Here is a 27,259-nt window from a genome sequence, read left to right on the forward strand (position 1 = left end):
CCTGTGTGAAGCAAAGGTGCTGTACAACCAGAACTGCCTTGGAATATTCATTAAGGTCCAAGACAAAAGGATGAGACTCTGCTGACCCTAAGACACACTAAATATCCTCAAATGACTCTAAAACACACTCTAAATACCCTTTAAATCAAACTACAGATTACAGGCCAACAATGCAGACAGTATTTTTTCAGGACCATGAAATGGAATAGTTTTGCATGTTTCAATAACACAATTTTGACACTGCTTCATCAAGGAACAGAACCAATGCTGTCCACATTCCCAAAGCCTGACGCTGAGGAGCTTGCAGATTCAACTGTTTGCATTCCAAATAAAATAATAAGTGAGAGACACACAAAAAAAGGGAGAAGCTATCACACAGAGAAAAACTTAAGTATATCGTTATCCTCTATCAGGCACAACAATTAGATTGACAGGCTAGTGAGAATAAATGAAAGCTTATTTATAACTGAGATGCATATAGTCACATCAACAAGATTTAAGAGGTTTTATATCAAATTATGTCTTTCAGCTATATTAATTACTATTTTTTTCAAGTAACCTCTTCCTGTAAGCTCAGTCTAAGCAATTAAAATTATAATCTTACAGAGCACATGAGATCTGCTTTAAAAGTGGGCAAGTGAATCTGATCACAAACTATCCAGAAACTACAAGTCGACCAGAACATAATGAATGCAAGGCATTTAAATTTCATGTTGTCATATGAAAGCCTTTTTTTATTACAATATTCATCTGAACAATAAAAAAACCCTTTCACATTAACAAGAGGACACTGAACAGAAAGCCTTTAACTACACATCATGTAGAGAAGTAGGTAAGTAGTCATTAATTGATTTCCTTTAATGCCTTGATGTTTTGTCATAAAGTCATGTTAGTAACTGCTTAGAACCTGTTAAAGCCAAAGTAAAAGCATCAAAGCAATTTTACTGTTCTTGTTAGACACTGTAAAGAGATTGCATAGTTTTCACCTCTGACCACTCATTGTAGTTCCTTTCTTTCACTTCATCATTACATTTTTTCATTAAGACTCAAACAGAACAAGCGGCAACCTCAGACTTTTATCAAAGGTCACTTCTCATAATTTTGTATTTTATTCATCTCCTAAAAGCTGTACAAAAATTAAAATATTCTTATATTTCAACAGAAAATAAATAATGATATCACTCCATGCAAGACCAGACTTTAGTTATGTTTACAAAAAATGGTACTTGGTGAAACTAACACAGCACAAATACATATATGCCAAAGGAAGCCAGTGGTCAAGGAGGCTGGCACTGCTGCTCCCGGATGATGCAGCAGTGAGGTGAAGTTTTGAAACACATCAACTGAAAAATCCTGTGTTAAAAAAGCTATTTAACCAAGCTGCCAGCTACATGATTTAAACAAAGAAAGCAATCTTTAATGAAGCAATCTTTAATTTTAGCTGACATGGTGTGTTGAGGACAAGGGCAAGATTTACTTCTTATAACAAACTCTTCAGCAGAACTTTCCCTCCATCTGTCCCTTTAGAAGGGTCATCTGTTCAATTATTCAGATGTGCAACTGAAAGCACCAGGAGTAGACAGTGCAGCAAAGACTAAACACAGGTCTTGATTATCAGCTACCTTGCTCCCACTTATGAGCTTTTTGTATAGTGTCTAAAATTCATTGAACTCGTACAGTTAAACTGAGGAAGAGAACATTAGGCTTGATCAGAAGAACAGTCCCATATAAACTTGTACAAGCAACTACAAATCACAACACTTCTCAAACAGTAGTCTTTTTCTTTGGATTTTGATAACAAATATGAAACACATAACCAAAATGCAACTAATCAGCTAAGAAAGGCTTTACAATAAGCAAAAGAAACATTAAAAACAAAGGCATTATTTTGGATTGGTTTCAAATTCACTACAGTAAAATCTTTAGAATCCAGTTAAGTTTCTAGTGTGCTATGTTTAAGAATGAGCATAGAAAATACACATTATTTTTGAACTGGAGGAGCAGCAATAGCTTGTCATTGACGAAGCAGATGTCTGACCTTAACAGTTTAAAATTCAGTCCTTCTCTTCCAATGTAGACAGCAAGTCTATTGTACATCACATTTTGTGCTCAAAGATGAAAGAAAGATTGTTAGGTTTTATCTTCTAAAGTCTCAGATTTGCTCCATGGAGAACCACTTGGTTGTTTTTGAACCTGACTTCTACATCTTTCATGGAAAAAGGCAGAAATCACTTCCTGCAAAGTCCTCGCTTTAACTCATAACTTTTGAAACTTCAGATATCCTTCCTGACAACTCTTGATGCTTAGACAAGCATCTACACCAAAACTGTTCTGTATTTTTCATCATCCTTCATGCCCTCAACTGAGCTTTAAGCTCTACTATACCTTTTAGCAGGAGGAGACCATAGAAAGTATTCAAAATGTTGATTTACAAATTGGATTTACACAGTACCACGGCAACTTTTTCTACTTTACTCTGTATTCCTCTTCCAGTAACTGACAATTGCTTGCTCGACACCTACTAAATAATAACAGTACTGAGACCTTGCTCCTGCACAGTTAGGGCCAGTTTAGCATCCACCACTACATGTAAAACTGGGGCTGTTCTCCTCAATGCAGCTACCTGTTCTCCTGACAAACAACAGCACTGGAAATTCAGTCACACTACTTTTTCTGTGGTTCTTTTCAGCTGTACCTCACCCTTACTATCCCAATTAATTTGATATCAGCAGCAAGCTTTCTTTTCCACTGGTCACCAGGGCTTTCAGGTAATTTAGCAAAGTCTTACATTCCTACAGCAATTTGCTGATACAGCCAAGCATTTATTTCCACATAATTTTCTTTACAAATTAAGGAATAATTTATCAGCACAAAAACCATCCCTTCTTATGCTATGGCCTATTAACTCCCTTGAAAGCTACTGAGTGACCCTTTCAAAATTTACTGAGAAACTAGACACACCTAAATCACTTTTATCCACATGGTTAATGACCCTCCATCAGGCTCCATGAAGTTAGAAGACAGGTTTCCTTACAAGAGGCATATTGACTGTAAGAGAGAAGGCAGAGACTACAAGGACACAAGTAGTGGACAGCTGCTTAAATAACACCATTAACTGAACTGTGTCAGACATTTGCACCAGAGTCTTACAAGTGCTACAGTCTCCCTCACCTAAATTTTGGCACCACACCTGCTATTCTCTATAGCACTGCCTACACAGTAGATTTATACAAGAGTTTACACATCAGTATTCTGCTATTTCATCTCAGTACTTGGAAGCAGAGTGAATACCACCCTGTCCTTGTACTTTGTTGCTGATAATGCTATCAGCTACATCAAACTCATCTCCTGCCTCCACCATGCTACACCCATCAGCTGAGCAATCACTCACAAAGAAAAGTTCCAAAATTGAAACCTTCCATCTCCTCCCCACTGAACAAAGACACAAGTAATTTATTTCCCTGCAAAAGCTGTATCTTCTATAAATGCTTTGTTTAAATCCTCATCCTAAAGTCCTACAGGCATTGGCACCCCTCTGATCTGTAAGAAGAAAGTATCAATTATCAGTTTTGATGCCTTTTGTTAACCACAAACTTCTCAGTGCATTTCTACATTAGATTACTAGACTCATGATTTTAACACATTTGAACATTCCTTCTGCTCTTATGTTTGTTTGTTTTGAAGGCAGTTGTCTCCATGCCACCCAAGTTTCTTTTGCTCTCCTGTAATTCTGCTAGATGGCACACACTGGCACTCTTTCTCAGTCCATCTCCATACTGTACCTACACCTGCTTCACTGTGCTCTAGGTAACCTTAAGGGATCAAGATTTTAAGAGCTGTCTGGTTAATTTCCTTTTAAGAAGGTTTTTTTTCCTATTTTTTTACCATCTCTTTGAATGAGATGGACTTTGATACATGTATTTGATGGTGTACAAAAGACTAGAATGCCTTAAGTCTTCCTTTAAAAATGCAAATTAGTCTGTTCTCACCTACCATTTGTTTGAAACATGCTGTGTGGTGATAAGTGTGTAATAAGAACAGCTGGGCCACATCACATGTGGTGTGCACCTTACAAAAGCAGACACTTCCATTGACTCAAGTTAGGCTCCAACACCCTTAAAAAAGGAAAACGGGGCAGGAAGGACAATACAAAGAAAAAAAACAAACCAAACCCATATCCACAGAAGCATGGATTTGATAAAGTTAGATTTATGGCTCTCCTAAGTATCTGCCAGTTTGGTTTTTGTTTTGTTTACAACACGGAGTGGTAGCTGAACTTTATTTGCTCACCAACATACTCTCTTAATCCAAGATATTAGCACTGGAATAAATCCAGTTTCCACATAAATAATTAATATGCACCTATAGTATTACATTCAAATTATAAAACAAAATTTGGGCTGAACAACAACAGTTAAAAGTCTGTGAGATCTACAAAGACTGAACAGTATTATTCAGACTTAATTTTGTTCATTTTCCCACCCACAGACTGCAGACTGTGCATCACTTCTTATAGAAAAGAGATATGAATAGCTATAATTTACACCACAACATTAAATTTGCATTAGCTATAGAATCAGTTCTCATCAGTTTCTAGAATAATGGTGTTCAGAATGAGACTAATGCATTTCAAAACAGTTTACCTTATAGCTCAAGACTGCAAAGGCAGGACCTTGATCTACCCACAAGGCAAGGTGGAGGTTCAGAAATATTATTTCTTCCATCTTTCTCTAAAACCTCAGTGTTTAAAACACTTTAGTACTTGGCATATTTAACATCCAGCTGACAATCTCATTTCACTTCCCAATATTCAGTATTTCTTCACAGTAGAACACTTGGTATAGAACACACTGAAAGAGGTGTATCTAATGCTCACTACATCACAGCAACTAACCAGTCACTTAGCTACATTTTTTTCAGTGAGGGACAGAACATATCTCCCTAGTTTCACCTCCCTTAGATTTACCCTTAGTATCAAAATAATTTTTCTAGCGCTTCCCCACAATAAACATTCCATTTTTGTAAGAAGCAAGGTACTACCCTGCATATAATGCCTCCCCTCACTAGAGAGTCTTTGTTCACCTCTTCAGCATGAAAAAAGTATAGTGAAGACAAAGGAGTCTTGCTTAAAGATGTAACACAGTTAAGTATTGCTGAATCTCATCAAATTCTGGGAAGTTTAGCAGGAGTTCTGAAGCCTTGCTACACAGACTTCCATCTGTTCACTTTCAACAATTTGCAAGCTAACCAGCATAAGTAACAAAAGTAAGACTGGAGAAAGAAATGCAGCAATAAATAATTTTTTTTCATAACCAGAAAGTAATTATTTAAAATTCATATACCTCTATATCACACGCAATGGCACTCTAAAACATTGCAAATACTAGAGAATTTAACACAACTGAAGGTATGAAAAGGCATTTCAAATATACTAAAACCTATCTGGCACCACTGCAGTTACATCACAGTAGCATGATATATCATTAATTGGCAAGAAAAATCACTTAATCAAGAACCTAAACAGTTTCTCAAGTAATTCACATGGGTGACTTCTTACAGATACAGCCTTTCTTGAAGGTTTCTCACCAACAAGTCTTACAAATAATTTTATTGAAGCATAGCCATTTATTTTAGTAGACTGTAATGCAGTTATGTTCTTGCATTAAGATATTTTCCATGAAATGTATTACTTCACCATTTACTGCTGACTTCAATTAGATTGACACCTTGACATGAAAAATTCATAAGGTAAAAAAAATTCTAACATATTTCTATGTAGAGAGCTGAACTAATCCAATATATAGCCACCTACTCTGTAGCATCATACCACACAAATGCTACAGTAATCTGCTTTCCCCTTGTCTCAAACTATTGGTGGTATTGATGTAAAAAGCATCTGTAGCCTTTTAACAGAGTGCTCTTGCAGAGCTGAACTTGCCTTTAGCATGAGCCTGGCAGTTCTTATGAATTTACTCTTTGGGGTTTAAGATACTTCCCATTTCTTCCAAATTAAAAGAATAACCTCATCCTAAAGCCATCTTGCTATAATATATTTTTCCTTTCACTGATGTATCTGGAAGTACAAGGGATTGCCCTAGGAGTCCATTTCTTTACAACATTTTCAGCTATAGTAAAATGGAAAAGCAGCCAATGCAGCAGGCTCATGTCCAAACTACCACCCTGAAGTCTTGTCAAAGACCCCATTGACCATGCCACAATTCTGCTATATTAGATTTTATTTTTTGTAATCAGTTAATTATGTCAGCTATAGAATGGATTTCACATAACTAATGCAGCAGTGTTCCTTGGGAGGCTGCAAGGCTGCCAGCACAAATATTTCAAGGCTTTTACAACAGCTAGTTTTTATGGTAGGGCTTCTCTCATGCTGCTGGTGTTTCAGTCCTCATTGTGCTTAACATAAAGGAGAGATCTATGTCGTGAGGATACTGTAAAGCTGCTTTTGAGTATTAAAGCAGATTTTAAAATTAAATATTAATTGTTAGAAAAGCGTACATTAACACATACAGAGACAAGCAGACCAAGACTCAGTGGCCACAGTAAATTTAATCAGAACCCACACTCCATTAACAGCTGGAAGAGTTCCAGAAGCCGCTTGTGCCCTTGGCCATCTGCCAAGACCACTGATTGTGTTTTAAGTCCCCTGAAATTACAAGGATTTACTCGAATATGCCATTCTCCACTCTTGGTGCAGTATTTACAATTTTCTTTTGTGGCACATATAAAAAGTAGCTGTCTACCTCACCCCCAGTACACTTGCATGCTACAGATGTACACAGTCAGACATACTTAATGCCACCTAAATTGCAAATCTCTTTGGTACATTTTGCAAATGAACTGTAGAAAAGGCACTAGAGACACCTAACATCAACAAACCATAAGTAGCATCTAAGATTTGAATTCAAGTATGAAATTTAATCTATTGAGACAAAAAATGAAAGCTTTCAAGCATTTATCAGAGCTGTCTACAAATATGTTAGAGGCAGGCATCAGAATGTTGGTCTCCAAAGCTTCATTCAAGTGTACTGCTCATTAGTCATGGCATGCACTAATACATAGCTCTTACAATAGTGTTGTGCAGAGAATCCTGAAAGGAGGAGGAAGTGTTAAAACTAATCACAATACCTGAAAGTCTTTAATATCAAAATGAGAGGTCAGTTTGGCCACAATCCAATAAATCTGGCGAATACATCTCCCAAGAACATCTGCCATGCAGTCACTAATCTCTTTAGAGATGTTCATATGATACAGTATTTTACTTAGATAAGATACCAGAACACCCAAGTTATGAAAATAAAGAAAAATCAAGGCAGGTAGTGATGACTAAAAGCTCTTGCAGAAACAGTGACAGAAAGGGAAGCAGAAAACACCCCACAAACACGTACTTGTTCAGTTACAGGTCCAGAATACTCTAGAAGTATTTGATGCACATGTTGTACGTGGAGTCAACTCAACTCTGAATTCCTCAAGCCCACACCAGGACCTGCCATCATTAAAGGAAGAGCTAGAATATTTGTGCAAAGTATGTGCATTACAACTCACAGAGCCTAGAAGCTGCTCTTGAAAGCACATCAGTGCAAGTACTGCCAGCTATCAGTTTTGATGTATGGTAGCCTAACAGCACAAGAAAGGGAAAACAGAATAAAAACTCAGAAGACTACTGTACAAACAGTGCAGCACTAGAGTGCTAACTTTGCTCATTGCCTTCTCCAACGTAGCTCCACAGCAGAGTGACCCAGCTTGTCAGCCAGATCCAGCCCCCCACCCCCTGGCATTCAGCATGCCTTTTGTTGAGCCCAGCTGGTGACCTACCCAGACAGCAGCCAGCAGCAAGACCAGCTCAGACTGTGGTTTTTCCAGCCTTTTGCTTCCCAGCTAAGCTGAATTACATGATTTGCCACTTGGCAAGTGGGAATAGTCCTGCCTCCTTTTCCCCTTTCTACCAACAACCCCTTCAACCAGAAAGCAAGTTGATTCAGCCTATGAACCCAGCAAAAATTAGAACAAAATAAAAGCCCAAAACACAGACTTTTTGCCAGATTAGTCTCTGGTCTTTTAGCAAGCTGAATTGATTTACTGGATCATCAGACAAATACTAGAGCCAGCATAAACTAAGCAGTAGGAACTCAGCTTCCTTTTATTGAAGCCACAGACACAGCTGAGAAGGGCTTGATCAGAGTTATTTATCCCTGTACCTTAAGCCACAGGTAGCACTGCTGCTCTGCTGCAATTCATACTGCTGGACACAGCCTAATAGAAAGACCACATGAGAAAATACAAATAGGTCACTCAGGAGAGAAAGCACTTGAATCTGAAGCATGTCTCTTATTGAACAGCAGAGAGAGGACATGTCAGTCTGTGAACAAAGGCAAATTAAAATTGTATGTTGGACCGACAGCAGATGCTGAAGGTCTTTTTTAGTAAGCCAGTTAACTATTGGATGTATAATGTAAAACATATGGCAGTGCACAGTGATTGCACAAACACATGTCATTTCAATTAGAGTTCTCTTAATTTTTTGCCCGTGTAGATATTATACCTGCTTGCCCAAGGCACCTATGGAGTAGCACTGCTGTGAGAGTCTACAAGTGTCCCCAATACGTGAAGTTAAAACTGGAATGCAGGACACCAAAGCCAACAATTTGCTCCTATCACAAGGGGACAGACTCATTCCTCCTGCATCCCACCAGGCAGCTCTGCCTTTCCCTTGTCCAGTGACTGCAGTACTTGTCAGATCCCACCAGAAACTAAGTACTCCATTTCTTATAAATATTTTCTCCTCTCTATAACACCGTTTGGCCAAAGGTACAATACAGGGGGGAGGATGGTGGGAAATAGGACCAAACCAACAACAACTGTTGCTGTAAGAAAGTAAAAGCAAAGCAACACCTGAAAATGAACCACAAGCTATCACTTCCAAGACTCCTACTGGGAGCATATAGTCAGAGTCCCTAAAGACATACAGATGCAAGCAAGCTAATACAGCTTTACCTATCTGGGAAATTGTTATTCAGAGTAAGCATAAATTGTTTCTCAGGGGAAAGATTTACTAGAGACACAACCCTAAACTGGAAGGGGACATAGCAATGGAGGTGTAAGTGATGCACATTCAAAAATAGAAGGGAAGAGACTCTAGGCATGGAAAAAGGATATAATTCCTGTGAAGATTTTCAACAGTGTCATATAATGCCAGGAAGGAGTCTCATCAGAGGACTAACTGAAAGAAGTAGAATGACTTTCCGATTTCTTGGCAAAGAAGCAGAAGAATGGTTTGTTCAGGTTTCCTTATCACTTACTCCAAAACCCACAACATTTTTAGGTTCATCTATAGACTAAAACTAGTGTCAGTGTCCCCTACTGGGAGAAGCAGAAGCACTTCCAAGATACCGAAAGTGACCATGGATATGGACTACCTGTATTCCAAAGGGATTTTTACAAAATCACATACCAGAGACTATAGTTTCATTTCCTTTGCTTGCATTTTAGTTGCCTAGCATTTGTTGTATATACATCTAAAAACATCTCCCCTAAAAGACTGATATTGAAACTGACAATATCAAAGTTATCAGATTTTACTGCTTCTTTTCTTGACACAGAAAGCACAAAATTGATTAAGTGTTAAGAGACTTGGTATCTGTTAGAGGACAACAAGCTCAAGAATAAAGAGGCTTATTAGAATAAGGCTGCTGGTGAAACCTACAGAAGCAGTAACTTCAAGCAGCAGCTGACAGATTTCACTTTTTCATCTATTGCTCCTCCTCTTGAGGATCACCATTACAACCTTCCAAGTTTCAAAATCACTACCCTCCATGCAGGAAGAGAAACCAAGAGTCCCAAAAAAGAACTATGTGAACTATGCCAGTTCACAGCTGGCATAGATCAAGGCTTAGCCTTATCTCTGCAGCAAGGCATCACACAGCTCAACTCCCAGTGTGCTCTCCTGCCCACTGTTCCCAGCAGTGCTTGCATCCCATTCCTGTCCTTTCTGCTCTCCCCTGCCTGCCTTCACACAGCCTTAGTTTTGAGCAGGCAAGCAGCTGACCCAGCTGCCCAGACACACACACTGCTGGCAGCTGAGCTCACCCGTGGAGAGGACAGGTTTTAGGGAGGCCCACACTCATGATGAAGCCATGCTTTTATATAACAACTTGGCAAGGAACCAGAGAAAGACAACTGAAAGCCATGTAAATCCCCAAACAAAATTCCCCTCCAGTCTGCAAAACACCCTTCCTCTTCCACAAGTGGAGAGTGAAGGTACAATGCCAGCTTTAGAGCTTTGGAAATCTTTAGGAGTGAAGGTACTGCAGTATTACTGGTGTCAGGTTAAGTTATTTCATACTTCCTGACCTTAAGTACACCTGGGGGGAGGGGGGTAGAGGAAGCCAATAAATAATTTAAATAGTTCATTAGTAAATTACCATGGAAAATTAACAAGATTAAAAGTCTTTGGTTTCATACTGCTGAACTAAGTGACAAGGAAAGTGTCACCTAGGTAGAAGATGTTTATACTAACACAGGATATATTTTATATTTGTAATAGAGCCATGCAGCAATTTTGCAGTCATGGCCTGGATAATTGAAGATGAGTAACAATGTTGTGGAGCTTCCATTGGTGGTTAGCTTAACTTGGCTTTGAAGTAATCGTGCACAATTTTTAAATTCATTCTAATTTTTGGTGGCAATACCCATTCCAAAACTTAAGACATCCACAGCCTGGGCACCTTTCTCTGGTCAGTCACCCTGAATGCTTTAAGAGCAGATTTCAAGGACCTGCCCATGACCTGTGCCAGCGTGACTGGCCCAAAGGCAGAGCTGCAGGCTGGATTTGTTTGACTGCACTTCTATCACTGTTCCATTTACCATGCCCCTCCAAGGTGGCTGCAAAGCTGTCTGTTCACTGGGGGAGCTGTGAAACAGGTACCTTGTACAGCAGTGAGCGCTGCCAACTCCACCAGAAGCCCCAGTCAGATTCTCCTGAGCACTTTTCTTTGTGCATTACTTATGCAAATACATGTAAATGTACAGGATCTCAAAGCTTTAGAAAACACTTCAGAAAGCAAAAAGTTAATTAGACAGGAAATCAGCTTATCTGTCCTGGAAGATACAGTAAAATTCAACAATACCAGTCCTTTGGACAGTCCATAAAAAAAAACAACTTGCAAGCAAACTAAAAGCACTCAGTTATTTAGCAGCAGTGCTGTGACTCACTGCACACTGTTTATTTTATGTTCAAAGAGTCCAAAAGTTGAGCATTTTCACACCTGGTATGTCTGGTCCCTTTTATCCACCCTACTTCAAGCTCTGAGACATTAGGTATTTCTAAAAACTCAAATAAAACCGCATTTTTTAAAAGAGTGGTCAAGAAGTCTAGCACAAATTGTAGAGATTGCTGTACAGCACAACTACATCAGCAACTACGCTGTAACAAAGTTTAGCATTCCTGGACAAAACAAACTTCAACAACTGAGAGATCATTTCCATAAACTAAGTACCCTATATGGTTACAGCCAACAGAATTGTATTTCAAGCAGGTGACATACTCGAGGAGTATTTCTCACTTGAGGAGAGAGAAAAACACAACTACCTAGACAACTACTATCAGTCCATATTGCATGGTAGGGAAAAGCAGGATGCACCAAAAGCATGGAGCAAGGCTCCACATACACTCCACAGTATCCAGAAGGATGAGTCTTTGTATCCCTCAGCAGAGCTGCCTGGCATGGGAGGTTACACAGTAACTTCTGTGAAAAACTTGTATTCAAGTAAGGGGAAAAACATAGCAAGCACGAACCTGACAAACCAATTCTGAGCTCAGCCTTGCTAGCTAGTGAAGCAAAGGTAAGTAGTAGAGAAAATGTAGCTCAAGGACCATGCTTTACTATCTTGGCTCTCAGTTGTTTCTTCCACCTACTCGAAGCCATAGTATTAAATTTCATCATCCAAATGATCCACGTGAGCTAACACCACTATTTGAGTCTGTTTGCAACAGCAGGTGACAAAAATCAGGGAAATCTTTACAGCAAAACTACTTGTCTTTTTAAGCAGCTATACAACTTGATCTTGAGAAGTCCACACAACCAAATTTATCTTCTTCCTTTAATGAAGGCCTAGTTTTTTTATTATTTAAATACAGTGTTTCCCATGTCAGAAATCAGTGTCCCAAATTCTCATTTCAAAGCACTTCACCAGCAAGTGAAATGTTCATAGAACATTTCAAACTCCCCCACTTTTTAATTCCTTTTGAATAGGCTATATATATATATTTCAAGACTATCACCAAGACACAAACGATTCAGGCTCCTTTCAGTTTTGCTTATCAAAAGGCCACTATTGGTCAGAATACAAGTCTGACTGAAAAACAAGCAATCCTGAAATCTCAGTTATGTGCTTATATATGACACAGATCTCCTGGATGGTGCCTTCAATTCAAAAGGGGTCCCATGGCAACACAACTAAAACCAAGCTGGTTACTTCAGATGTTACTTTCCACCACCTGAATACACAGATGTCTATGCCCTTGTGTCCATTTCCACCTGACATCTTGGCCAACTCAACTACATGAAGTTACACCCATTAAAATATGATGGTTTAAATCAATTTCACGTTGTAAATAAAAAAAGCCACAGGATCTCTTAAACTGTGAAGGCAGTTTTAAAGTGAATTTTAGCCTTGCTATTGAGATAATCATATGCACATAGTAACAGCATGAATTACTGTCTGCCTGCTAGACATATTTCTATATCCCTCATCTGTTTTTCATTTCTGAACTTTTCAGCATTGTGCTGCCACAATAACAATATTCTCTCTTGTGATAAAAATCAAACAATGTTTTCATGACACTAGTAACTCTTCAGACACATGGATAAAACAAGCATTTTTACACGTCAAACACTATGAGGATGGCTTAGCAACTTCAGCAATACAAAGACACCCCCCAAACAACCAATCATTACACACATTCTCCTGTACAACAGTTAGAATCATGGCTTTTCAGGAAAGAGTCTCTAAATTTTGAAGGGCATTTATAATGGGGTGAAGAAAACCTCAGGCACATTGCTCCAGAGTAGTGAGCAAGAAGCAGCCCATTTTAAGAGTCATCACCCATGAGAACCCAATAAATCATCTTTCAGGTGACCAGCACATCATGCAGGAGCAACCACTACTTTCAGGCTCTTCTAATAACTTCTTAGGTGCTTAAACTTTTATTGTGAAGCAAGTCATGTTCAGCCAGGAACCTCAGCAAGTCATTCACCGGAAAATGAAAAGCTTGACTTTTAATATTAAAGTCTGGGAGATTTCCTCAATGAGACAGGAATATTAAAAATATCCTATGGAATGGCATCTTCCAAGGAGAAACTTGCAATATACTTCTCTGATAGAGTCATTGAGTACAAAAATAATGTCTGAAGAGTAAAGTGAACTAAAAGCACCAGTACCAACACCAGGTAACTGTTGTAATATGGGGAAAAAACCTCAACAGGTGGGAGAGATTGTGGAGAAGAGAAATCCACCACACTCACACCAAGAAAAAGGCATACTGCACTAGCAGTAGTCAAAATACTCAATATTTCAATACTGTTTTGCTTTGATGAACTGCAACAGAACAAGCAGAAGAGTAACAGGGGGTGCAGGATTCTGTGAGCTCACAGACATCTGAACCCTATTAACATCCCTGAGCCAACACAGCCTGAAGGACATTGCTCACTCAAATGAAATAACCAGCCACAACTGCCTGCAGCTATAGGTAGAAAGAGAAAGCAGCATTGTTGAATCAGCTGAAGCCCAAAATAACAGCTGGAAAAGCTTCTATATCAGGAACAGAATGGGCAAGAGGTTACAAAATCAGTGGTTGCAGTGCTTTTTGCCTGCAAGCAGGTACACAGGTTTGTTAACAAGCACTAAGGTTTTGTTTCTGTAAATGACTTTTACCACTTGTCTTCTGTAAGCCTGAGGAATATCCAGAAAGCTTTTCTTGTTTGGTCCTGTCCACTGTGTCATCACAGGAGAAGGCTGGTTAACATACCACACACTGCAAAGCAAATCATGAGTCAGACTGAAAGCACATTAATCTGACAATTCTGCTTAAGACCTAAAAGAATTCTTAAACGAGAAAATTTCAATTCTCCTCTGCTACTAAGGGCAGGGGGAAGACACACTGAGAGCAGCAGGGACACACTAATTAGCATCAACCCCAAGGCACTGCACAGGAAGCTGGTGTCAAGCATCTGACACCACATTTCAGTTTGAGTGAGTCATTTCTAAGCCCTCTACCTGCAAGTTCGCAGTGACTGAGGAGGTTTGGAATGGACTTTGCAGTAAAGTCAGCTTGTCTGAGACTGCTGTCTTTTCCAGAGAGAAAAGCAGCTCTTTTGAACAGCCAGCTGAGACAGCATGTGTTGCTAAGCCCTTCCACTTCCAGAAATAAAAATAGATATCCCATTCCTCAACTGCTTTCTCAATTTTTGGTATTTTGCAACTTGGTCTCCCAAAACTAGGTTTATGCTCAGCTCAAAATACAAAAAAGTCAGAAAGGCCAAAGTGGGAGCTCAGCAACCTTGCTTTTGTTATGTCAACCTTCCAACTTTGCTCAGCTCCAGGAAACCATAATACATGAGATTTGCACATTGTAAAGGGCCCCAACAACCACAAACTTGAATAACTATTTCTCTCTTAACTCCTCTAGAAAGTTTTGTTACAATCACCCAGAACTCAACCCACAAGGGTCACACCACACCATAACACCAATAAACACTAACTACAGAAAACTTATATTTCTGAGAGAGAAAAGCATATTGAACAAATAAAAAGCATAGCCAGCAACACTGACATCATAACCTGGTGTACCAAAAATGCTTTTGTTACCCACATGATCTAGGCAAGGGTCTACAAAACACTGAACAACATGATTATTGAGGCTTGGCACTACAAGCTAATCAGATATTTCTCAATTTCAGTTCAGTACAGTTAAACTACTAGTAAGCTATTTTCTTTTAACTGGTCTTTGGCTAACCAAGTTAGGTATTTTTCTCCCTCCCCAAAATACCACACTCCCCCCACCCTAAAAAAGTCAGTGACTACCACAGCCACATATTTGATAGGCTGCAGGAGACTTCAAAGGTAGGATTTGCAAGAATTGTTATTGTTTAGAAGTTCTTCCAGATGTTGGCAGTTACCTCTAAAAGCAACCTCAAACTCCAGCTCCTAGGAAACCATTACAACTTTTCTGAAGACATTCAGTCTCTGGATATGCAAGTTATGAAGTTAGAGGGTTTACCATGTTCTAAAAACCAGACTGTGATCAGAAAGCAATGGATGCCATATAGACAGTTTTGTCTTTTTCAAAACACACTATTATTTCAAAAGACTAAAATAGTTGAGAAAGGTCTCCTCATCACAAGTGCAGAATCCAGTGAGAGTTCTCCACTCAAGTGGGTTTTTTTACTGTGGACAACAGTTTAACTTGAGGTTACTACACATGAAACTGATAGACAGGAGAGAAGTGGTCAGTCAAAGAGCCCACTCTAGAGCTATACAAGTGCCTCCAACTGTCCTTAAGCTGCTATAAAACTCACCTCTAAGTATACATACCTCAGACTCTTCCTTTTATGCTCCCTGTAGTGTCTGCAATTCCTCTTTTAAACTGGGACTGACACCTACAAATATGGCCTTTTGTGGTACACAACTCTTACCCCATCCACTTTTCTACATTTGTTTTTCTGTTAATGTATCTCCCCAAATGAACTTGCCATAGGATCAGACCAGTACCAGAGAGAATGGAACCAGTCCAGCAGCCCCAGCTTTAGTGAGCTTCAGTCTTACAGAGGTTGTAGTTTGTCTAACCTTAGGCTAGCTTAAACTGGCAATTCCTTACAAGGAAGTTATTTTCCTCTGTCTCTTCTGTTTTTGCATCAACTCCACATTCTTTGTGCTGGCACAGCTGTTTGCATAGCTGGACCATGAACTTCAATGAACTATGGTCCATCTAAAAAACTCCTCAAAATGTGTTATTTTCGCTGGATTATTCCTTTGGAGCTGAGCAATAACTAATGAGGAAAACAGAAACGGCTCAACTTGTTAACCAGGAAAACCATAATGGCAGAGATTGATAAAATGCAAACACAGGTATAGCTGAGTTGTGAGACAGCATATGACTAAGACATCAGGAAGGAGATGAGGAAAAGTGAGACTAAACCAGCTAGCTCAAGCAGCTGAAAGGTGGTTCTTTAAGTCTCAATCTCACCAAGGAGCTCCACAGGCTTTCTAATAATGGCATATAAGGAAATGTGATTTTTTTCAGTTTTGTCTTGCAATCTAAAAGGATCATGCATATACTTACAGTTCTGTTAAAAATATTAGGATTGCCTTGGGAACTTACAATGCACACTAAAGAGCTGGATTAGACTAATTACCTTGCTTCAGTACACAAGGTAGCTGTTCACCAAGACTGATGAAAATAAAGTACTCTAAAAGGTCTATGGCCATTAAGTACTTCTACTGCAAACCATTCAACCCCATCCTTTGAAGATAAAGCTAACGTTTTCTTTTCAGTTTGAGATCCATCACTACAGCATTCAGTTACTTCAAACAATTTTCACAACACCCTTATTAAGCAATCTCTCAACACAAAACTAATTAACTTATTATAGAGGCTTAACAAGAAGATCATAAGACAGATGATCACGTAGCAAATCACATGCAAGAAGTCACTATCTCAACAATTCAAAGCTAACCCATTTCACCATGCACCAGGATGCAGACCAGGAAAACTAACAAGGTTTGTTATTCACTACCATCCATAGCAAGGCAACCATTTCTTAGACTGCTTCACCTATTTTGCTAAGTGCAAACACATGAGTTACCAACAGTGAAAATGAGGAAAGGAAATCAGAACTTGTGCTAGATATTGCATAGTAAGTACCAAGTAAAAGAAATGGAAATACATGAAAATATACCTTGGAAGTAAACATAATAAATTCATACTGGAATATGGAAATTAATATGTACTACTTTCAAACCATTAAAACCTCATAGTGAACAACCAAGATGACTAATCTCTTGAGTCAAGATATCCATAAGCCAAAATGACTACAACTCCCAAGTGCTTAGTTTTGGCAAGAATACACTGAAGACCTGTAAATAATGGGTAGTTTCACCTTACTTGAAAGTTGTCATGAGGTTGCACAATGTACAGCAAGTGTACAGATCCCTAAGGCACAAGATGTTTTCAAGGAAGAACAGAAAACAGGATTGTAGAACAGGAACTGAATAATGGGGTGAGTCAGTTATTGTAAACAAAGTTTGCCACCCTGAAACTACAGGAGGAAAACAAACATCTACCAGGCCCTGGCAATGGGCATAATGCAAGTGTCTGCTTTAATGAGCAAGGAATTCAAAAATAATACCCTAGAGACTCTTAAGGCATCTGGTGCAGGATACTCAAATAAGACAATTAAGTTGAGCCAACAAAACCAATTCATGCTGCCTATTTGCTTCATGGAACATTGTCCAGCCCTTTCTACTGGGGTTAATGAAATTCAGTTTCAAAAACCCACAGGGAAAAAAAATTACCCTAACCTTTGCAGCACCTTATCTTGTAGACTGGAGGAAACTACAGAAAGTAGTTTTGAAACTGCTGTCAGAGCTCTTTCACAGCTCTCCCACTCTCATCCCTAACAGAAGCTATTGTATGTGTCCCTTTCAGTTTACAGAAGGACATGAAATATCACTGCCATTTGTATTTCATGGAGGCATGTTTACTACTCTTAACCTAACCATAACATTTACTATTTATTTTTATTAGTCCATCCACTCTGTTGCAAAAGCAGTATCAAATTAATTTCTGCAGTTCACAAAGCCTGACACCCAAAAAAGAAACAAGTTTTCAATAAACAGCTCTTCCTGTTCTGCTTCCTTCTATATGCAAACATCTGGGCTGAGTGCCCAACTGACTACTTTAAAATAGTTTTAATTGCTTTATTATCTGCTCTGATGTAATCAATGCTTTTTAATACATTGTTTCTTCCGGCTTCTTAGAAAGAGCCTTCTCCCAGTAGTCTAACACCACTTTCATTAAACAATTCAAAAGATTTTTTTTTTCCTCCAAGTTCACTGTTAAAATCTTTATTAATACCTTTAGTTTTACTTTGCCTTAGTTTTGAAAATCTTGATTAATACCTTTAGTTTTACTTTGCCTTAGTTTTGAAAAACCACAGCTGCGGCAGCAGTGTTTTGCATTAAACACAAACTGTAAGAACACAGCTGACAAGTGATGAGTAGCCCTCCCCATCCCAAGACAGTTTCCAACCAACCTGTTGTACTGACAGCCAGTGCCAGGAGTCAATATTATGGTTCCATATCCTCAGGGTGCCACCAGTCACATCATCATTTAAGACTATATTAAAAATATGGACACAGAAGCTATCAATTCCTGTAACTTTTGAAGGCACCACTAGTACTAAGTGCTGTGGGCTTGTTTTGGTCAACTAATCTCACCCTATCTTTAATGAAACCTAATCATAAACAGAGTTTGCATTCCAGACGGCATCACCTAGTTTTCAATTGCTTAGGTTTCATCTTCCTACAGAAGAATTCCAATTCAGTAACACTTTTTCAGTTTCCTACATGTACCATGTATCAGGACAAAGTTCTAGGAGACATGCTAGGTAAGTCAGGACTAAGAAAAGTGATTTATGCCACAACCAAAAGGTTCCACCTCACCTAACAGGCTATCCAGTGGCATGTTAAAATATAAGGACAGGTATTAATTAATAAGTGAGCTACTTGTGTATTTGTCTGGATGAAAGTTTGTAACAGGAATAACCAGTATACTAGCTAAGAAAACCCCCAAAGTGAAAACTGACTAGAGCAGACATTTAACAGCATTCTGCAGATACAGAAGCATTCTTAATGTGATCAAATATATGTTACTGCATGAGAGGGAAAGAAAGATGCATTTACTTGCCATGCTTCCCACTCCTGCCCCCTCCCAGTTCCTAACTCTAAGGTGAAGGAATCCAAGAGGTACACTGACAGATTGGAGACCCACAGCTCTTTTCATTGTTCTGTCCTGGTGTTGTTCCACTTCTGTTAAAAAATATCAAGCAAGAATACCAGGAACAGTGCAACAGTAGCATCAAGCTCACAGTGCCTCATGTGAGCAGTTGAGGAAGGTCATGGAGTTCATTGCGTGTTGAATTCTTTAGCCACAGAAAGTACACTCCTGATGTACTCCACAAAGTGCTGGGGGGGAAGTAATTTTATCCATGTATTCTTGTTTCTCCACACTTGCTTATTAAGCAGCAAGTGCCATTGAGAAGTCAGGCACTGTTAAATTTTTGGATCAGCTTGTAATCATCCAAGAAACAGATGGTGATTACAGATTCCAGGGGGTGGGGGGGCTGTTTGTTTTTGGTTGTTGTTTTGGGGTTTTTTTTAACTTACACAGTATGCTCAAAAACTTCATTAGGCATTCATGCTCTTCTCCTAAATACATTTAATTTAATGGTTGACACAGTAGGCAAGCTCTTCAGCAGTCTGTTTTACCTCAAAATTAGTTACAAAAAACCCACTTGTATTAGTTTTCTGCCATCTTTGAGGGTGATGTTTTGAAGGACGTAAGCCTATAAATTCCCAGCTTTCCTAACAAGCTCCTAACAGGAGCAGGCTACCAATTCTAGTGAGAGCACACCATCATTGTGCCTGGGATGATTATCATAGGATGCAGAGAACACTGAATCTGTGGCTTTCATTTTAGGCACAGAAAACAAGTTACAATGCCACCTTCCTTCCCTCTCCTCCTTCCTACTGTTATTGGAAATCCAGCAGCAGTGACAATATAGAGGTAATATAGATGTTATTTACCACATCAATTGTAAATGAAATACAATTATGGTGCTAGCTAAAAATACAGCTTTAAGTCATACTAACCACTGAGCTTAAATATTTATTTCAGTAGCACAGCCAGATTATCTTTGACACAGGGTAAAAGACCAAGATAAAATCAACTGTTCATGATGCAGATGCCTGCAAGATCCAAGCACTGACAATTAGTCTTTGCCGCTACAAGTCATCAGTATTATAATCAGATCTACAAAATGGGACACAGTTGCTTTCCCTTTCACTTAGCAGCAAGCTTCATTCTACAGCATATGTCAGAACACTGAGAAATTAATTTACAGCTCTGAATGTGAACACATTTTCTCTTGCTTCGTAAGACACTGGGTAATGTTCGCATGTTCTCCTCTCACGCGCCCTTTGAAGTTATTACTGAATTTGACTGTACTACCAAGCAGGATTTTGCATTAGGTATCTCTCTTCTTCTACCTAAACAGCAACAGCAAGTTGCTTACCGTTTCTTGAATGTGTGGGTAATTGATAAGAACCTGGTAACAGGCAAGCTTCCGCAATTTTTTTCCCCCCTCATTAAGAATTCACACTTCTACTGTCAGCCCTCAGCTTTGTGACACCAGTGTTTAGGTTTTCCTTTAGAGTCATGTTTCCTTCCAGGACAGGAGAGTTAAGGCAACAGTTTGTTGGGTTTTTTTTTCTTTAACTTCTTCACATTCAATTTCAAACTCTGAAAATCCTCCAAAACTCAACAATCAAGTGTAGTCCTAAGATTAAAAAGCTAATAAACCCGCAGAAAAAAATCATCTTTGTCCTTTTTTATCTTCACCAAGTGTTTCCTTCAAAAACATGCAGCAATGACAGAAAGATAGGAACTGCATCTCAGCTTCACTGTTTCAATATATATACTCATTCCCCAAGACAGTAAGACTCAGAGACTTTTATTGTCTCATTAATTGAGGCACTACATGCAGTCCTAAATATAATTTTTCAGATGATTACTGTGTTCTAAGTTTAATTACCCCCATCATGAACTATGATCTATGCTCTGTTCTTAGCCTAGCCTTTGCTTATGAATTTCTGTTTATTCTGCTAAGAAATCTAAGGATTCCTAATTCCTGTTCTTAATTAATCCACATACGTTGTTTGTATTTCTCCCACGAGAAACTCTTATTTGAGATAAGAGTCAAACCATGCTGCACACTTATTTTCATTTGCTGGACATTGCCACATGAAGCATTACAAAATGACAGGAAAAGCATCTAACAGAGAAGCCTGCAACACTTCAATGCTGCATTCTTGGCCAAGAAGAGATGTTTAATTTGGATGCATCAAATTAACTTTTTTTCCATGCTCTCTCATTCAGCGGGATTTCACTTCCACACGGCCTCCCAGCATTACTCATGACTACATTTTGCAGTGGGGTAAGGAAAGGGAATGCCATCTGCAGAACACAACAGATATTCACACCTACAACCATCACCTCCATGTGAATATGAAGCCTCTTTTCTCTGAGCCTGTAGTGTTGCTGGTGTTGTTTTTTTGAGCCTCTCCAATGAGAGGATTTCGGTTCACAATTTCACATCTTCTGTGCACGAACCAACACACTTGATTACATTTTCTACTGGGAACAGCTATGCACACTACAGCACATGACTGCAGGATGGTGAGGATTGCACACGGTGTTGCATTTGTCACCATACACTTGGTTATTACTTGTAGTGAAGAGGTCTTTCCTCTAAAAGTAGTGGTATTTCCACTGTGAACTCACATAGCAACGAGCTGTTGCAACAGGAAGATCTCTGCTTTCATCGGTGATCTTCTCCCTCTCTCCTCAGGGAGACAGTGAACAGCTAGCACATGCTGCCATTCGGTACAAGTCTCTCACCCTGTAATTACCAGCTTGCTTTCTTTCATTAAAGAGGCCTGTTTGGGAATTTTCTATAACACTAGCCGCTACAAAAGGAGCAAGAGAAATGTGTGTATTTAAGCCCAAATCAGGCAAACAGAATATCACACACTTCCACAATTAAAGATATTTCTGCTTTGGAGATAAATAACTACTGTCTTATCAGCTCACGATATAGGATGTCATTGCTCACAACTGACCTACAGAAAACTTGAAATCCTTTGTCACCATTTCCAACCGACTCACAGTGCTACCTTAAGCAGACTATACAACTTCACTGAAGCTTCTCCTCTATCTGGTACATACAGCCAAAGCATTTCCCCATGATCCTCACTTCAGGCACTGTGCTGTTTAACACAGCTCTAACAGAGCTCAGTCTTGATGCACAGACTCCAGGCTTTGGGCAAAAACCACTGAAACATCCACAGAGGTAAAAAACTCGTGGGATATGGATGTGTAGGAAACAAAAGGCACAGTGAGTAATACTACAGGCTGCTCTGTCGGTTTCATGTGGCCGTTTCAAAATTTGTAGTCTGATCTCAAATTGCACACTGACATTCTTACAGGCTCGTTACTCAGCAGCAGATGTAACCCATGAAAACCCGACACAGGCGTGCAGGCTTCTCTCCGCCAGCAAAAAGGAAGACGCTCTTTGCTTAACTGCCCAGATAACAGATTTTTGGCGATCTTTGGGCTCTACACTTTTAACCCGCCATGGTGGCTATTTAAAGATGCAAAGCTGCGACCTGAACCTCATAATGCCCAAACCATGTGACATCTTCACCAGGCTCCTAATTTTAACGCAGACCAGCGCCCGGCCGGGGGCTCTCCCGGAGCCCGGGCCGCCCGTCCCCGCAGGGTGATGGAGCACTTCGCAAATGGTGCAGTTCTGCCGCCTTACCACACCAAGCCCTTCCTCCTCCCCTCCCCCGCGAACACCGGCAGCGGACACTTGCCGAAGCGAACTGCACGGACACGGGACGAACTTGGCCAGTTCCCACCGATAGCCGGGATTTTTCCCAACTGCAGCACATCCATGCGACGCCCGCGCGCGGCCGGCGGCAGGAGCGGAGCTACTCGGGCTCCGCTCGCAGCACCGTCCCCTCCCGGGCACCTCCCGCCCGCTGCCCCCGAGCGGAGCCGCGGGGCCAAAGGGCGGACACGGTGCTACCGCAGGCACCCGCACGGCCCCGCGCATCACCCGCGCCGCGCACCGCCCGCCCGGCAGCGCGTCCCGGCCCCGCCGGGCTCGGGGCCACAGCCGGAGGGGGCTCCCGGGGCCACCTGCCTGCCCCGGTCCCTCCCGCGCCCCGCAGCCCCGGGTGCGATGCCCCAGCGAGGCGGGCGGGCTTGTGTGGGTCGAACGGCGGCGCTTACCGAGTGGTTGACCCCCCACATGAGGACGCTGAGCAGCGGGTCGCTAGCCCGGAACAACTTCACTTTTTGCGCCACGAAGTGCTTTTTCTTGGTCTTGGTTTTACTCGCCATGACGGGCACGATGCTGCTGGGGGCCGCCATGGCGCTGCCGGCGGCAGAGGTGGAAGGGGCTGGTGTGGGGTAGAGCGGCGGGCGGGCAGGAGAGGCGGGCGGGGGCGATCAGCGCCGCAGCCCCGCGGGCACCGCGGAGCGCCGGCTCTGCCGCCCCACTGCGCATGCTCCCCGCGCGCGGCGCCTGCGCGGCCGCGGGGCCGCCCGCGCCTCCCTCCCCTCAGGGAGAGGGGCCTACGGAGGTGGGGCTGGCTCGGGCCCGCCCGGGGGTCGCGGTGGCTCTCGCCCGCTGCCCTCCGGCTCTCGCGCCCATCGCCAGTCCTCTGAGAAACCAAAGCTCCCGTCGCCCTACTCTTTAGCTAGCTAGTCCCTCACACCGTAACTTTGCACAGTTTGAGTGATTGTTACTCCGGTTCCAGTTCCCTCTCTGTAAAGGGATCTGTGGGAATGAGAGGGATCTCTGCGGCAGGGCTTTGCCAGCTGCTCCTGCCCCAGCTCGGCTTCCTGAGCAGAGCGGCTCCTTAGAGCGGGCATGCAGCAAATACGGAAAACTCGGTCCCCTGCCAGAGTATTGCACCCCTGTGACCTCACTGTGCTCTGACACCCACAGCAGATTGTCTCTTGATTGCCTCCATGGCCACAGAGAATGTGGTCAGTGACAGGCGACATCCTGCAAAGGCACATCTGAAATATGTGCTCAGAAATATCGAACACCACATAGGCTTTGCTCCGCGGTGTGATGAGGAGGAGCTCAATGACACCTGCCGTCGCTGTTCGGGGTCAGTTCCCACGGGTAACACAGTAGCGTACGTCTCCGGTGCCTGTACAAGAAGTCATACATCAGCTTCTGAAATAATACAAACGGACCTGCCTGCTGTAGCTCTTGCTGTTCATTGCTTCAGCAAGGAGACCAGATGCCTAGGGAGAAGCAAGGAGGGGGACAAACCGCAAGGGAGGGTCATCCCACTGCAGCCAGTGCCCTCAGTGACACGGCACGGGCCCACACTCAGCGGGCAGGGTGCTGGCAAGAGCACACATCACACCAGCAGTCCCAGAGAAGCTGAGGGGACGAACCAGGTCCATCCGGGAAGCCACAATGTAGGCACAGGGTCTATCCAGAGCCAGAAGCAGAGGTGCAGGCAAGCTGCCGATGAGAGAGGCCAAGGTATAACCAGAACACAGCTGGAGATAGGTATACCTACAACATAGCTCAGACCTAAACTGTGCCCTGCCTGAGCTTAAGTGGAGGTCCTGGGCAGAACGTGTTCCCAGGTGTGGCTGTTCCGGGCAACCAAGGTCAATACATGAGTCTGGGAGCCCAACACAGGCTTACAGAAATTTAAAAATGTGTTGCATATCTCCATTTCTCTTTTGCCATTGTAATCTCTACAGCAAAGTTATCTATTATGCTGGAATCCAAAGCAGTAGTGTTTATTCTCCCTCCTGCACAGAAACAATTACTGGGATTTATTATATGGTCCTTTGCCTTCATCTTATGGAGAGTAGGACAAAACAGAGATGTATTTAATTTTCTGTTCTTTTTTTCCCCCCATTTTTTTTCCCAGCAGAATTATTTAGGAGTTACAGAGATACTAAACTGTAATTTTTGTTCTTGAAAATAGATTCAACAACAAAAAAATCCTTTATATTTTGCTGCAGTCACTGGTAGCAGCTGAGTCGTCAGCACCTTTGAATAAAAGCAGGTCACTTAGATGCCTAAATATAGGTTTGAAGTCAGACTTTCGGAAGAGTTCAGTACCCATTTTATCCCCTACATTACACTTAGAACATGACATCTGAGCATTGTGCAATGCTGCACACATCAACATGACTAACATCTGCCACATATGTGTCTTTCATCATCTTTCCAGAGTAAATCCATATAGTGAAGCATTTTGGTTTATAAATAATAAAAACAGCAAAGATTTTAGTAGGGTTTTTTTTTTATAAGGAAGGCTCAAGAAAGAAGTTGCTCTTTTTTCCAGAAGACTTTCTTGTCATCTTGGCATAGATTCTAAAGAGCTTTTCCCTGCAAATATGAGTTCTCACTAAAGAAGGTTGTTTTATCAGAAAAACAAAAGATGTTGACCATAACAATTACAGCAAAATTAAAAAAAAAATAAATTCAGGGGCCTGGGCTATCTACGTGACAAGGTCTGAAGCAAAGATTTGTCCTCTTCAATAATAAATGCCACAAAAAAAGATGGTTGCCTGTACTTGCCTTTCCTGTAACAAACACTGTGGGCACAGGTTTTCCACTGAATCCACAATACAGATGCAGCTGGACTCATGGGTCACTTGAAGAGACAAAATTTGATTACATTTTCAGTCTACACTCCTCTTGGGATGTCTTTCCCTCAACTGTAATCCTATTCCTTAAAATAGAACAGAGGCTGAGGCCCTCTAGCTAGTGCCCACAGTAAAAATTTTCACAGTCCACTTCTTGCAGCCTAGACTTCCCTTTCATTTAACTCACCTTCAGCTGGAGCTCCAGGGCTCTCTCTCCCCCAGTTCTAGCACTGACCCTGAGGAAAATGTAATTTTATGTAATTTTATGCTGAGTCACAATGCAGGATCCCCAGCCATTGCCCACACCAAAACATTGTCACAGCCACATTCTTCTGACAGTCTTCCCTTTCCTTTGACATGTTCCCTTTCTAAGCTCCCTCCATCTGCAGCTCCAGGCTCTCTCTGTCCAAGTGCCCACCATGCCCACCTTAACACTAACACAGATCTTTAGACCAGGATCCCCAGTCAGTGCCCTCAACAAAATATTCTCCCTGACACATTTGCTCCACCCCACACCTTTTTTTTGAGATCTCCTTTCCAGCTCCATTCCAGCTGCAGCACCAGGTCCCCTGTATCTCATAGCTGTAACCTTAAGCCTCAAACAAACCATACTCTGGGCTTTGGATGTGGTGCCCATGCCCACGCCAGGAAGTTCTTGCTGCCAGGTTCTTCTGGCAGCCTACACTTTCCTGGGACAGTCACTTTCTAGCTCTGAGCCAGCTGCAGCTGTTGTCTCTTTCCTTCTGTCAAACATAACCTCAGACCTCTCCCTACACCTAGAAGTTATGTGGAGCCTTGGACCAGGCCCCTCAGCCATTGCTTCCACCAACACGTTTTTGCAGGCAAGCTATCCCTGTGGCCCAACCTTTTCACTATCAGCTGCTCTCAAGCTTCCCTTCCTCTGCAGCTCTAGGCTCTCTTTGGCTCCCAGCACCAGCCTTAACCCTCACACAAGCTCTATGGTGGACTTCAGACCAGGACTGCAGAGCACCAGTCACAACAAAAAGTTCTTGCAACAAAGTTCTTCCTGCACCCCAGGTGTGCTGGGCCTGTTCCAACTGCAGTGCTACACTGTCTCGTCAAAAATAACTTCAGCTGTAACTCCAACCATAAGAGTAGGCTGGGCCTCAGACCAGGCAGCCCTGCCAAGTTCCTTGAACTTAGACTTCCCCTTAAAAGCCCTTCTCCTAACTCTCCTTCTGCTGAAATTCTAGGCTGTCTCTTTCTCCCAGCCTTAACTCTAATTCTGATTATGTAAACATAATCAAATGCTATCAACCCCCTTTTAATTCCCAAGCCAAAATAGTCTCCCAGCCAAGATCTCTTTGCAGCCCATCTCCTTTCTTACTCAACTCTCAGTGCAGCTCTGGGCTCTCATTCTTTTAACCCTAATTTTAACCATAGCCTCTATTGGATTTGCATGGCAAGGTTTTGGTTGTGCAGGGGGCTATAGGGGTGGCTTCTGTGAGAAGATGCCAACCCACGCTGGAGCAGCCTGTTCCTGAAGGACTTGAATCCTGTGGAAATGGCCTGTGCTAAAGCAGTTTGTGAACTATAGCCTATGGGAAGGACTCTTGTTGGAGAAGTTCATGGAGAACCGTCTCCTGTAGGAGGGACCTCACACTGGAACAAAGGAGGATGAAGGAGAACGGAGCAGCAAAGACAGTGTGTGATGGCCTGACCACAGGCACCCATTCCCCCACTGGGGGG

The 27,259-nt window shown here is 41.6% G+C and overlaps 1 protein-coding gene across 2 annotated transcripts in view; it reads right to left on the reverse strand.

The window, feature by feature from the left end:
* Window positions 1-23,384, reverse strand: part of PIP4K2A (phosphatidylinositol-5-phosphate 4-kinase type 2 alpha) — a 108,900-nt gene extending 85,516 nt beyond the window's left edge. For both annotated transcript variants that reach the window (XM_039710037.1, XM_039710027.1), the window contains exon 1: window positions 23,150-23,384. In XM_039710037.1, the coding sequence (XP_039565971.1) occupies window positions 23,150-23,290 (141 nt within the window). In that variant the 5' untranslated portion in view covers window positions 23,291-23,384. The remainder of the gene's footprint in view (window positions 1-23,149) is intronic.
* Between the last annotated feature and the right edge of the window lie 3,875 nt (window positions 23,385-27,259).

This window comes from Passer montanus, unplaced genomic scaffold (genome assembly GCF_014805655.1).
Source record: "Passer montanus isolate IOZ18808 unplaced genomic scaffold, ASM1480565v1 scaffold10, whole genome shotgun sequence".
In the NCBI taxonomy this organism is placed as follows: domain Eukaryota; kingdom Metazoa; phylum Chordata; class Aves; order Passeriformes; family Passeridae; genus Passer; species Passer montanus.